The sequence below is a fragment of the Elephantulus edwardii genome, unplaced genomic scaffold, assembly GCF_000299155.1.
Source record: "Elephantulus edwardii isolate Elephantulus edwardi_28Jun2011 unplaced genomic scaffold, EleEdw1.0 scaffold00060, whole genome shotgun sequence".
NCBI classification, from domain to species: Eukaryota; Metazoa; Chordata; class Mammalia; order Macroscelidea; family Macroscelididae; genus Elephantulus; species Elephantulus edwardii.
In genome coordinates this window covers 2,596,589-2,611,582 of record NW_006399810.1, presented here as the reverse complement: position 1 = coordinate 2,611,582, position 14,994 = coordinate 2,596,589, and the positions used below count along the sequence as shown (strand labels likewise).

At 44.1% G+C, this 14,994-nt stretch overlaps 1 protein-coding gene across 1 annotated transcript in view; it reads left to right on the top strand.

Annotated features, from left to right (window-relative positions):
• LOC102854402 (serine/Arginine-related protein 53-like) overlaps window positions 1-12,171 on the top strand; it is a 559,101-nt gene extending 546,930 nt beyond the window's left edge. Inside the window, exons 7-8 of the mRNA XM_006887646.1 lie at window positions 11,285-11,437; window positions 12,079-12,171. Coding sequence (XP_006887708.1) covers window positions 11,285-11,437; window positions 12,079-12,171 — 246 coding nt within the window. The remainder of the gene's footprint in view (window positions 1-11,284; window positions 11,438-12,078) is intronic.
• The last annotated feature ends 2,823 nt before the right edge of the window (window positions 12,172-14,994 follow it).

Genomic DNA, 14,994 nt, shown 5'->3' with positions numbered 1-14,994 from the left:
GCCATCAGAGGGCTGGACAATAACCAAGGATGACAGAAGAACAATTTATTCCTTTGGGTTGTTGTGCTGGAGAAGAGTATTAAACATACCATGGACCACCAAGAGAACAAACAGGTCTGTCCTGGAGAAGGTGAAGTCAAGTTGCCCATTGGAGGCGAGGGTTTTGCGTAAGACTATTATTGTAAAAATAGAAGGAAAACTAGTAAACCATCTATAGAAACTCAAATTGGGAGGCCTGAGGATGGGTAGGGGCGAAATCACAGGATTACACAATTTAGTGGGTGGAGGAGGGGGAAGGCATCTGAAGGATCCAGGCAAAAAGACAGGGTAGTGATAGGCAAGGCCCATGGTGATTAAATTTATAGAACATAATGCATAAGAATGATTGTATGAAACACAACGTGAATGAAGAATAGCATAAAACACAACAAATACAAAATTTGTAAGCAAAGCAATAAAAGAAAAAATATATTATTTTTTAAAAAATAGTAGAAATATGGGCTTTTATTTGTCTTTAACCTTCAAGATGATCAGAACAATGACAGACGAAAGTGAATAAATTCACGCTTCGCTGTGGTAGAAGACAAAACAGGTTATTCATTTAGAAAGTGATATCCCTTCCCAGTTTCTAAGTATCTGCCTGTACCGTAGTTCTCAGGATGGCCAATAAACTGAATTATTTATCAGGAGATCACTTAGGAAAGAGAAGTAAATTATCTTGAGGACATTTCATCCAGAAAATGGAGAGACATGATGGGTTTTCCCTAATTCATAGCAATGACTAACTCATTTAGTGCAAAATTCCCCAAGACTCAGTGTCAACATTTTCTCTCCTGGACAGTGTACGCACTTCAGCGTAAAATTAGTCTCTGAGAAGGACTTCTGTTCAACACCCCGCCCCCTCAGTTGGTATTGTCTGTCTTTAGCTGTTTTAATTCCACTAATTAAGCTAAGAATCTTTTACCAGATAAGTGGCTGTTACCAATGACATGCTAGACATTGTGTCTCCTGCAACACATATTGATTAAAGTAGTTTAACTCTATAATCGTATTTCTCTTTTCTGAGTAAATAAACTTATAGCTCCTGCTCAGTGATCAGCTTCAGGAAACAAATGCAGCATATTTTCAATCCACTGTCCCACGTCTGCTTAACAGCAGTTATTCTACCTTGAAGTTATTCAACCCTAAAATTACTGTATCTGGCGGATGTCCACTGTGTTCAGACAGTAAATAAACATTTGTTTTTACTTGACCTTGCCTACACTGTGCCACCAGGTGGCAGTGCTGCTAAAGCCAGTGTTTGGTCCTTGCCATGTTGGAATTCTGTTTTCTAACAAAACCAAACCCCACCTGCTTTCATCAAGTAGATCCCAGTGTGGCAGGAGGAGCACCGTGACCTGCCCATAGGCCTCCCTGGGCTCTGCAGTCACTTAGTAACCTGCCCATGGGCGTCCCTGGGCTCTGCAGTCAGTATATGTAACCTGCCCATCAGGCTTCCTGAGCGCTGCGGTCACGCTAAGTCAGCCTGTCCCGTGGGGCTCCCTGGGCTCTGCGGTCACTGTAACATCACTACTGTCATGAGCAGACCTGCTGTGCTGGAGACCTAGAAATAGTTTGGGGGTTGGGGGAGAGGTGTGAGAGGGGCAGGTAACTATTGACTTCAAAATAGTAAGAAAACTGTCAAATCAAGTTTTAAGAAGTGCTTCTCTAAATATCTGGGAAAGTTAGCATCATGACTAACATTAACATCTTTCTTAGTTGATTTAACTTTCATAAACATCTCTACTTTTAAAAACAACTTGTGGAACAGTTTTCTCTAATTTTTCAAGAATTATTTTGCATAAAGATTGCACCAAAGTGTAGCTTTGCAGGCCCCCAGGAACATAAATCTCTCCTGGGGATGCAGACCAGCTTCCATTAGCATGAAAGTAAATAAATTACAGGGTATTGAATAAATCTCCTAGTAAGTTTTTTCACTGTGACTTGAGTAGAAGTTTCTAGAACAGATTGGTTTTTAATTCAAACATTCATCTTTTTAAATATTTTTCCATTGTTGCACATTTTCTTCCCCCCTTTCTCACTCCCTCCCTATCCCACTCCACAGTGCACCCCTTTTCCCAATGGTCGTCATATATACAGTCCCTAATCACATATTCCTTTTGTTCAGTTCTTCCCCCCCATCTGTTCCAATGCAGTGTTCATTACCTACCTATTCTGTTCCCATTCTCTCCCCAACCTTCCCATGTTTGTCCTATTTTTTAACAGCTCTATTACACAGTATTTGTCCTTTTGTGACTGAGATATTTCACTCAGTTTAATGTCCTCCCCCTCTCATGTTATGTAATGTTTTACAGGTTCAGTATTTTTCAGTGCTGCATAATATCCAGTTGTGTGACTGTACCATAGTTTCTCCATCCATTCGTCAATGGACACTTGGGTTGATTCCGTCTCTTTGCTGTTGTGAAAAATGCAGTAATAAAACATGAATGTGCATACATCCGTTTGAGTCACAGCTCTGGTTTCTTTAGGATATATTCCCAATAGTGAGCTTGCTGGTTCAAATGGTATTGCTATTTCAACCTTTTGAGAAAGTGAAGCACCAGACTGCCTTCCACAGTGGCCGTACCATTTTACACTCCCACCAGCAGCGAATAAGGGTTCCAATCTGTCTACAGCCTCGCCAGCATTTGTTGTTTTCTGCCCGCTTGAACTTTGTTGTTGTTGCTGGGATGATATCTCATCATTGTTTTGCATGTGTATTTTTTTGTTTTATTTTTTAGTGAAAGTTTACATACATAAGTTTTTCATCCATTCAGATATTTTGTTTTATAACATTAATTACAGCTGGTTAGTTTTTTACAATGTCTCATCCAACACTTACTGTATATTTCCTTTCACTCAGCTTATCTCTTATTCCTTCTCCCTCTTCCTTCTCATCCTTGTTAACCCTCCGAGGTTGATCATGTGTGTAAATCTCTCCTCTGTTTATATGTTGGGAAGGGTGCAACTGAGAGTGTTCCTTGGAGGCAAAGTTGATGAAGCTTCACCTCCTCTATTTTGCACATGTTGTTGGAAGAGACTATGCCTTGGAAAAGGCATCATGTTTGGAAAAGTAAAGGGTCAGTGAGAGAGATACGAATTGATGCAGTGACTGCGGCAGTGGACTCTGATGTGTCCTGGATGGTGAGGCTGGTGCGGAACAGGACAGAGTTCAGCTCTGTTGTTTATAAGGTTGCTGTGAGTCATACTCGGTCAATAGTACTTGATAACAACAACCATGATTATTTTTTGTCATTGATTTATGTCATTCAACATAATGTGTTCTAGATTCATCCCCTCTTGGCCTCTTGTAGTATGTGATTGTTTGTAATGGTGCCTAATACTCCATTGTTTGAATGCACTATACTTTCTTTTGGTTTTGAATCAAATATTTTATGTTCCTACTTCTCTAAAAAAAAAGAGTAGATCTTCACACTTCATCTTCAGTATAGCTCAGAATTTCCCTTTCTCTCCCATCTCTTCATTCACCACCGAAACCCCAGGCACTGGCACCCAGGCACCAGCGTCTCCCTCTTTAACATTTGTAATAATCGCTCCTGACTGCCTTGTTGGTTTCCTTTCTGCATTTCTCTAATCCAGGCCCCACACAGCAGTGAATACAATCTCTTTAAACAGCGAATCAGACTGTTACAACTGGTTATGGCAGAATAACTGTACCAGACGTGCCATACACCATCCCAGACCAAAACACCCACTTCATGGAGTCAGTTCACACTCACAGCCACTCTGTAGGACAGAGTGGAGCTGTCCTTTAGGTTTCTAGAATTGTAATCTACGGAAGCAGAATGTGTGAGGCACTACATTTAGATAAGAAACTGCAGGCAGTACAGTAATAGTAGTCCTGAGGGAAGCAAACCCAAGGCCAAGCCCCACAGTTACCTGGCTACTGCCCGGGACACTTTCCTGCATTGCTGGGAGGTGATGCCCAGAGAGTGATGCTGAGGTCCAAATTCTGGACAGGTGAGTCCCAGCTTGCTCTTTTGTTTGTCGAACAGCAGTTCCTCTGGCCTTCACCCTCTGCTGCTTAAACACACCAAGTCTCCTCTCAGGGCCTGCACCCTCGCTAGCCCTTGCTCTCAGAGCACACCGCCTCCTCCCAGAGCACTCCCCTCCTCCCAGAGCACTCCCCCTCCTCCCAGAGCACTCCACCTCCTCACAGAGCACTCCCCCCCACAGAGCACTCCACCTCCCCACAGAGCACTCCGCCTCCTCCCAGAGCACTCCCCCTCCTCACAGAGCACTCCCCCTCCTCCCAGAGCACTCCACCTCCTCCCAGATCACTCGCCTCCTCACAGAGCACACCACCTCCTCCCAGAGCACTCCTTCTCCTCACAGAGCACTCCACCTCCTCCCAGAGCACTCCACCTCCTCACAGAGCACTCCCCCTCCTCACAGAGCACTCCCCCCCCACAGAGCACTCCACCTCCCCACAGAGCACTCCGCCTCCTCCCAGAGCACTCCGCCTCCTCACAGAGCACTCCACCTCCTCACAGAGCACTCCCCCCATAGAGAATTCCAACTCCTCACAGAGCACTCCCCCCCACAGAGCACTCCACCTCCTCACAGAGCACTCCCCCTCCCCACAGAGCACTCCACCTCCTCAAAGAGCACTCCCCCTCCTCACAGAGCACTCCACCTCCTCCCAGAGCACTCCGCCTCCTCCCAGAGCACACCACCTCCTCCCAGAGCACTCCTTCTCCTCACAGAGCACTCCACCTCCTCCCAGAGCACTCCACCTCTTCCCAGAACAATCCGCCTCCTCCCAGAGCACACCACCTCCTCACAGAGCACTCCACCTCCTCACAGAGCACTCCACCTCCTCCCAGAGCACTCCGCCTCCTCCCAGAGCACTCCACCTCCTCACAGAGCTATCCCCCTCCTCACAGAGCACTCCCCCTCCTCACAGAGCACTCCACCTCCTCACAGAGCACTCTATCTCTTCATAGAGCACTCCGCCTCCTCACAGAGCACTCCGCCTCCTCACAGAGCACTCCCCCCAACAGAGAATTCCACCTCCTCACAGAGCACTCTCCCCCACGGAGCACTCCACCTCCTCACAGAGCACTCCACCTCCTCAACAGAGCACTCCCCCTCACAGAGCACGCCACCTCCTCACAGAGCACTCTCCCTCCGCCTGGAGGATTTTTTCCCCATCCCGGAGCACTCTACCTCCTCCTGGAACACTCTCCCTGCTCCGGAGGACTCTGCCTCATCCTGGAACACTCCCACTCCTCTTGGAGCACTCTGTCTCCTCCCAGAGCACATCCACCCCTCCTGGAGCACTCTGCCTCCTCCAAGAGCACTACCCCCTCCTCCCAGAGCACTCTACTTCCTCCCAGAGCACTCCCCCTCCTCCTGTAGCACTCTGCCTCCTCCTAGAGCACTTTCCCTCCCTCCCAGAGCACTCCACCTCCTCCCAGAGAACTCCACAGCCTCCTCCTGGAGCACTCTGCCTCCTCCAAGAGCACTACCCCCTCCTCCCAGAGCACTCTACTTCCTCCCAGAGCACTCCCCCTCCTCCTGTAGCACTCTGCCTCCTCCTAGAGCACTTTCCCTCCCTCCCAGAGCACTCCACCTCCTCCCAGAGAACTCCACAGCCTCCTCCTGGAGCACTCTGCCTGCTCCTGGAGCACTTCCTTCCCTCTCGGAGCACTCCACCTCCGCCCGGAGAACTCCACCACCTCTTCCTGGAGCACTTCCCTCACAGAGCACTCCTCCTCCTGGAACACTCTGCCTCCCCCTGGAGCACGTCCTTCCCTCACGAAGCACTCCCCCTCCTCCCGGAGAACTCTGCCTCCTCCTGGAACATTCTTTCTCCCTCCCAGAGCACTCCACCACCTCCTGAACCACTCCCCCTCCTCCCAGAGCACTCTCACTCTTCGAATGCCTAGCTCCTTCATACCTTTACCTACTTAGTTTCACCTCCTGAGCCACCAGGGAAATTATAAAGTAGGTTTTTTGCCTTTTCCTGATAACCCATCTCTGTATCAGACCTTTACTTCCTGTAATAGAACTTCCCAGATTGACAATACATATCTTGGCATTTATTGGCTACTAATCTGTTGTCCCCACTAACACTTTATTGGGAGCTGTGGTAGCCTCATGGTAAGAAACTTCACTGTAATCCCAAAGGCATGTAGTTTGAATCCACCAGCTGCTCTGTGGGAGAAGGATGGAGGTCTCCTCCCCTGTGATTTACGGCCTCTTGAAAACCCTCTCGGGGGTCAGCACACAGCACTAACAACAACGTGTAGTCCTCACTAGCAGTATGTGGGGAGCTTAAGTAGCTGGATATTCCAGTTTTAGGCAAATTATTTTAAGAAGCAGCTAATTCATTGCCATTGAGCTGGACCTGATCCACTCCTACCTCACCCTCCAGCAGGTTTTCAGAGGCATTTCAATCAGAGGGAAGGCGATTGCCGATATTTCTCTTCCAGAGCTGTTGGTGAATTCAGGCCCCCAGAGAGGTGCCGCCTCACGGCCAGCGGTGTGCTCCATGGACTGCACCGGCAGAGCCCCTTCAGGTTTAGAAAGAATTCCCATTATCATGTGTATCTCATTCTCCAGACCTTTTGCCATCAGTGGCAACTGTGTTATGCCCTATTCAGAGGAGACAAACGGAGGCTGAACAACGTAGATGATGATGTTGTTAGGTGCCATCAAGTCAAGTATGACTCACAGCAACTCTGGACAATTGACCTGAACCCTGTCCTAGCCTGTGCCATCCTCATCAGTTCTGACACACTGAGTCCACTGCTGCAGTCACATCTCTCTTCCATGTCGTTAAGGATTTCCTTCTCTTTCACCAACCCTCTCCCTTTCCAAGCATGCTGTTCCTCTCCAAGGAGTAGTTTCTCCATAGCAACATGCCAACGTATAAAAGACAAAGCTTTGCCATCTTTGCCTCCCAGGAAAACTCTGTCTGCACCTTCTTCAAGACATAGTCGTTTGTACCTTTGGCAGTCGAGGGATATTCAGTACTTCTCTCTAACACCACAGTTCAAAGACTCGATTCTTATTCTATCATCCTTATTCATTGTCAAGCACTAAGACACATAGCAAGTGATTGAAAAGACCATGGCCTGAATTAGATACACTTTAGTCTTCAAACTAACATCACATCACTGTTCTTCAATACCTTGGAGAGGTCCATAGCGGGCATGCTGTATGCAGTATGTCTGCTGATCTCCTGACTACCAGTGCCAAAGGTGCTGATTGTGGATCCAGACATGATAAAATCATTGACAGCTTTGGTCCTTTCTCCATCTATCATGCTGTTGCCTGTTGGCCCAATGATGAGCAATTTTGTGTTTTCAGTGATGTGACGTAACCCATATTGAAGGCTGTAGTCTTTAATCTTCTGCAACAAGCTCCTCAAGCCATCTTCACGTTCAGCAAGCAAGGTTGTGTCATCTGCATAATGCAGGTTGTTGATGAGTCTTCCTACAGTCTTAATACCATATTCTTCTTCATAGAGTCCAGCTTTACGAATTATTTGCTCAATACAGAATGAATAGGTATGGAGAAAGGACATACACCTAGTGCACAACCTTCTTGTCCCATTCAGACAACAGCTTTGGTATAGGTAATAGATTTTGTATAAGCACAATTAATGTAGAACCAAGCAAATCAAGGCTAGTAGTGAAATTAATCTCCCATGTCATCTTATGTTTTTACTAATATTTTAACTTCTCATTTCAACTTCTCTTCTAACCCATATTCTATTTTCCCTGCAGCCTTGCTTTGAATCAGTCCCTCCCTGGGCTTCTCCTTTCCCAGGGAAGGATGTCACGTGTTTACCCAGCTCTACACTACACTGCTTGCTCCTTCAAGACAGGAGCAGTGTGTAGTGATTACTCAGTAAACGTGGCAGCAGCTAAGGATCTGAACTTTACAAGATGGCAGAGAAATCCTGATTTTAGTTCAGCTCTTGTAATATTTTTAAATGTTTTAAACAGACTTAACGCATAACCTTTTATAACTGTTATGTTATCATCTGTGTTCTGTTGTGTCACAGTCATCCCATAGCTGACCCTCCAGCAGGTTTTCAGAAGCAGTGAAGCACATGGAAAGATATTGCCCCTCTTTCTTCCATGGAGCAGCTTGTGGATTCAAACCATGTAACTTTGCATTGGCAGTGCAGTTCCTTACAACTAAGCCCCCAGAACTCCCTGTGGTCTGTCCATAAAATGGAGTATCATTTGGCCATTAAAAAAAAAAAAGTAGTAGTATCATAAGAGTCCAGAATGAAGGTTGCAGAGTGGAGTATACTTGGGGTGGGGGTGGGGGGTGGGGGAGATTGTATACCAATGAAGGAATTTTACTTTTCAAAGAGAAGAGTGAACAGTAGGTGGGGGTGGAGTGGGTAGGGAGAAAAGTGCAACAATGAATAAATAGAATTCCAAACTCTCTGTAAATGTTCATTGAAATTAATTTAAAAAAAAAAGAATGAAGTAGTGATAGATGGATTCAACTGCAATGAACCTTCAAAGAAAAACCTTTTTACTCAGTGAATGAGGTGTCACAAAAGACCACATATTGTACTATTCCATTTCTATTAAGTATCTAGAATAACTGACTCCACAGTGGCAGAAAGTAGGTTACTGGTTACCTTGTAATGGGAAGGTTAGGGGGTATGAGGAGTGGTTAGGGGGTATCAGGAGTGGCTGCTAATGACTGTAGGGGTCCTGAAGGGAAGGTGACAAAGGTTCTAAAATGTGTTGTGCTGATAACTGCACAACTCTGTAAACATGCTAAAAACCATTATATGCTTTAAATTTATTATGTAGTAATAGTATATTGATATATGAGCTGTTTTTTTAAAAAAAATAGATAATTTTTTAATTCATTTTTTTATGCCTACAGAGGGCAACTAAATGTGAAAGTCTTGTTACTAGCTTTCATTTAAACAATATAATTTAGGTGTAGGAAACAAATATTTCAATACTAACTCATAAAGCTCAACCTCAAGAAAACAAAGATTCTTAGCGCTGGGCCAGTTGGCAGCACAATGATGAATAGAGAAGGGATTTAGGTTGTTAACATTTTCAGTTTACCCAGTTCCACAATCAACATCATTGGTATTGCTGTTGTATGTGCTGTGGAGTCACTTGTGACTTATAGCAACCCTATGTACAAGAGCCCTAAATCCTGTTCTATCCAGTGCGAACCTCATTGTCTCCGACACACCTACTCCCATTACCCCAATCACAGAACTGATCCATCTCATCAAGGATCTTCCCCTCCTGCGCTGTCCCTCCACTCTCCTAAACATGATATCCTCTCCAAGGACTGGTCCCTCCTTGCAACATGTCTAAAGTGTGTCAGATGAGCTTCAGAATCCTTGTCTCCAAGGAGCAGCCCAGCTTCACGCTCTCCAGGACAAATCTGTTTTAGCAGTCTTCTCTAGCACCACAGCTCAAAGGCATCAATTCTCTTTCTATCATCCCTAGTCACTGGCCAGCTTTCTGATGCATAGCACACAAGTGCAAAGATTATAGTCCAGATCAGGCGCACCTTATTCTCCGGCCTAATGTCGTTACTCTTCAGTACTCTTGAGAGGTTCCTCACAGCTGACTTTCCCCAGTGCAGTTCGTCTCTTGATTTCCTGGCTGCTGTTACCAAGAGTGTTGACTGTGGAGCCATGCAAACTGAAACTGTTAACTATCTCAATCTCATCACCATTCATACTGATCCTGCCAGTTGGCCCAGTGATGAAAATCTTTGTTTTCTTGATGTTGAGCTTCAGTCCATATTGAAGGCTGCAGTCCTTGACCTTGTGCAGCAATTGCTTCAGGTCCTCCTCAGTTTCAGCAAGCAGGGTTGTGTTATCTGCATAATGCAGGTTGTTGTAGATCTCTCATGTAATACAATGTGGTGAATAACAGGATAGTATCCATACGCGTACAAGGAAGTCCAGTGAATAGCACTATCATTCAAATATATGCACCAACAACTAGAGCTAAAGAGGAGGAAATGGAATATTTCTACCAACTTCCGCAGTCAGAAATTGATCAAACATGCAATCAAGATGCATTGATAATGGCAACTGGAACGCAAAAGTTGGGAACAGGGAAGAAGGATCAGTAGCTGGAAAAGATAGACTTGGTGACAGAAATGAGGTTGGAGATTAGAATGTAGAATTCTGCACATTCGATGATTTATTCATTACAAATACCTTTTATAAGAAGCACAAATGCAGGCTATACACATGGATTTCACCTGATGGTATGCATAGGAATCAAATCTATTACATTTGTAGAAAGACTCGCTGGAGAAGCTCATTATCAGCAGTGAAAACCAGGCCAGGTGCTGACTGTGGGACAGACCACCTACTAGTCATATGCAAGTTCACTGAAGTTGAAGAAAATTAAATCATATCCATGGGAACCAAAATTTGACCTTAAGTCTATCCCATTCGAGTTTCAAAACCATCTCAGAAACAGGTTTGAGGCCTTGAGCATCTTTGGCACCACCAGTCAGGAAATCAAAAGGTGAATTTCATTGGGAAAATCTGCTGTCAGGTACCTCTCCTGTGAGCTAAAGAGCAATGATGTCAGTCTGGAGACTAAGGTGTGCCTAATCCAGGCCATGTCTTCACAGTTACTTGATATGCATCAGAGAGCTGGACAGTGACTAAGGGTGACAGAAGAATCAATGCCTTTGTATTGTGGTTCTGGAGAAGAGTATTGAACATATTGTGGACCTCCAAGAGAACAAATAAGTCTATCCTGGAGACGATGAAACCAACTTGCTCTTTGGAGGCAAGGATTTTGAAGCTCCTTCTCACGTACTTTGGATAAGTTGCCAGGAAGGACTAGTCCTTGGAGAAGGACATCAGGAGAGGAAGATTCTGAATGAGATGAGTTACACAGTAACTGGGAACAGGTGTGTCTCAAGACAGGGCAGGCTTTAGAGCCGTGGTGCATAGGGGAGCTAATAGTCATACTCTACTCCAAGGCACCTGACAACAACCACCACCACCACTCTCAATTTCTAAAGAAAAGTCTGCTGATTGCAAGATACGTTAAATATTGCCCAACCCTTTCAGTGTATATCGATTGGTTAAGAATGATTGTTTTTCATTTGGTAGCCCAGTTCATTATTGACATGGGTGTCAACTCAAAGGAAACCAACCTGGGAAATCATTCTTGAAAGTCAGAAATCTTACTGATATAAAATTCTAATTGCATATATGCTCCAGTTCACTGTGTTTGTCTTTTAGTCAGTAGAGCCGAGTGACGTGAAGAACACGGCGGCAGCATCGGCACCAGTGTCAGCAGCTGCTGACCCACCCAGTGCTGAGAAGGAAATCGACCCTAGCAACATCCCTACGGCTATCAAGTACCAGGATGACAATTCTCTGGCCCACCCAAATGTAAGATCCTTAAACCCGAGCGTGTCGCTTTGTGTCTGGTTGTGGGAAGTGAGTCCAAACTGTTGTCTCTGGAGCTGGCATAGAACGTTGGGAGAGGTAAATTCCCGTGTCCCTCTGCATTAGAATTGGAGAGCTTGCCTCTGATAACCTTTGGAGTTATGATAACCCGTTGAGTTGTCATATATATTTTAATCCTGTCACCCCAGATCTTCTTGTCTGACTTCTGGTATTCTCTCTTAGTGATAAAAATAGACAAAGAAGAATTTTTTTTTTAAATGAGGCCCTGAAGGATCTAACTCTGGCTTTACTCTTGGTTTTTGTTGACTATCAACTTGTCACTGATGTTCTTTTCTGCTGTGTCCTCTGATTCTGTTGTATCTTCGGCAATAATTACAGGAAATGAACTTCATAAACCTAAAGTGCAGAATTATTAACCAATGGTATTAATGTTAGTCCTTCTACTCTAAGAATTTTTGCTTAATTCCAAATAGATGAACTTTTTTTCCAGTTCAGAAATCGACAAGAATTAAACAGCATCTTAACCTTGTGCTGAAATACCTGTCCTAAAGTGAATTGTACTATATACAGTCCAATCGAAGTTACTGGCAGGTGGTAACTTTTCTTTCTGTTTCTTTTTTCAGTTATTTATCGAGAAAGCAGAGGCTGATGAAAAGTGGTTCAAGAGATTAATTGCTCTCCGACAAGAAAGGCTGATGGGCAGTCCTGTGGCCTGAGTCGTAGATGTATGTTTTCATTGATAGTAACGTTGGAAATTGAGGGCTTTATTCACTAGTCATTTTTGCTCTTAAAATGAATTTAATTGATTATATAAAAAGGGAAATTCCCTTTTGTTCTTTTCCATGTAGGTAGGCTTCATGTTTATTGCTTTGATCTCAAGTAAACACTGTGTATATTAAAACTAGTATAAAATCTTAGAGTGCATGAAACTGTCATCTTGTTAACAAAGTTAATCATAAGATATTTGTTGATATAAAAGATGAAGAGCAGTGTTCCTGTGTAAAATTATCAAATTTTAAGTTTTCATTTCATGAATTGCTTAATGTCCCAAATGTAAGAATCAAATAATATCCTAAAATAGGAGATTTCATGTATCTTATATTTTAGAAGCATTTCAAACTCTTTATGTCACCTGACTACAAGTTTTGTCATCTTGAGTAACATTTTAAATAAACTACAGGTGAGCATGGTACAAGGATGAAAGATTGTTTTTAAAATGCCTTCAAATAAATTGATTTTGCTTACAGATCAGCTCTGTGATCTAGCTTCTCTGAAATGTGTTAGAAGAGTACAGTGTGTTCTTAATGCCACCTTGTTGGCCAGGAAGCCTGGTGGCACAGTGGTTAGGCATTCAGTCGCCAAAAGGTCAGTGGCTTGAACCACCAGCTGCTTGGTTTGCTTGCGTCCAAAACATGCAGCTTTAGAAATCCCACGGGTTAGTTCTACACCGTCCTGTCAAATTGTTGAGTCAAAATCTACTATATAATAGAGGGTGCACTGAGCCAACGCACCACATACACAGGAGGGAGAATCGTTTCGTAAAACCTAGTAAGAACTCTTACTTCAGTCTTTCTTAACCAAGTGCTGTTCCCCTCCAGAGGCCACCAGCTAATGGAGCTTGTGTAGGGCTGTCATGGCTGAACACCGATCACCCTGCATTCTGTCCTGAGCATACCAGAGATGAGCACGGGTAGGCCTTCAGTTCCAAAACTAGTTTCCAACAGTTGACATGTGTGTTTCCCTTTCTTACAGTGCACTGTTTTCTCATCTCTTTTTAATTTAGTCTCTCTGAGGTTTGTAGTTCACAGCCCATGGTAAGTGTGGAAAGTCCTTTGGGGTAGAATAACCAAGATACACTCTTTCGTGTTGTCCAGTCAGAGACAGGTCCTGGCTGACCCTACAGTGGGTTTTCCAAAGCTGTAAATTGCATGGGAGAAGCTTGCCCATCTGTCTCCCATGGAGCAGTGGGTAGCTTTGAACTGCCTGCTTTTGGGTTGTCAGCGCAACTCCTTACCACTAAGCCACCAGAGTTCCCTAACCAATATATAGGACAGACAATTTAATATAATCATTTTTCTACCTCTGGAACTACTAAAATTTTAATCTCTGTTGAAACTGAAAAATTTAAGAACAATCTCTAAAGTTACAGGAAATAATCTAGTGATGAATAGTTTTCCTTAGCTGAAAATAAAGTAAAAGTGTCCAGTATAAACTGCAGTTTGTGTGGTTTTTAAGCATGGATATTGAAATTTTTAATGACCCAACGCAAAGAATTTCCACTTCTGAGGAAGTTGGAGTGTCGTTCTTCGCATAACTCAGGGCTGTGAGCGTGCATCGCCTCTGGGAAAACAGCAGCGGCTTTCCTCGGGGCCCTCGACGATTCCCTGGAGAACCGGAGTTTGGCAGTTTCTCTCCGTGTGCCTGATGTTCCTCATCTGTAATACAGGGGAAAGATTATCATCAGCTCTAATTATGCTTCACACCAGCATCTCTTTGTGGCAGATTTTCCAAATGAGGAAGCTAGGGCTTCCATAGATTTGTAATTCACAGGTGCATTTTCATGGAGAAGAGAAAATCAAGTTACTTTTATTTTACAGTGAACTAAACTTTGGGCCCAGCAGGAAGTCAGTGGCTGCCTCTCTCGTTCATGATCCAGCATGATTCATTACGTTGTATTATTAACTGCGTTTACCTTCATTCCTTCCGAAGGCCACAATATTGCTACACAAGCCAGATCAGATTTAATGAGAAAGACTTCAGCACTATCACACGTATCACCAAACTCAAAGTAGTCGACGCATCCTGGCTTTGTTTAATATCCTCATATAAGGTGTCCGTAAAAACAGAACAGTCCTTTTCCTGTCACTTGATTAATGATAACAATTTGGACTTACATGAGACCTCAAGGGTTGTTTACATCCTTTTAATACCAATTTTTTAGAGAATGATGGGCACTAATAATACAAGTTGTGTTTCGTTTCGGATTGCCTAGTATATTCTCAGAGAAAATGAAAGAGAGACCGGGTTCCTTGTGCTCTAACAGAGCGAGGCAGGTATGAGCGCAGGACAATTTCAGTTGGCCTTTGCTTCAGTGTCGTAGTGTGTGAAATGAACATACTTAATAGCGAGCTTGTCTGCTTTGATCTTTCAGCAAAACGACATAAAAGAAAGCATCTTCATAGAAAAGCTATTTTGGTGGTGGTGGTAGCCATGGTGGTAGTGTTTTTATGTCAAGGTACTTTTTATCACAGCCATTAAAACGAAATTCGGAACAGCAGTGATTTGAACACTACACCCCAGGATCAGTGTTGTTCTTGCGCCTGTGCTTGACGAGCTAACAGAGCCCCTCCTGGCTCTGTCTTCCGCCTGCCTCGTCCTCCCTGCCTGCTCTGGCCTCAGGAACCCTCCTTGTTCTGTAATTAACAATCCACCAGCTCCCTAACTTGTGCCTGGCACGTGGGGCTCCAATAATGAATTCACAACAGATTTTGCCTCAAGAGGCTTAGTTAGGAAGACTGGACATGTACTCACACACACAC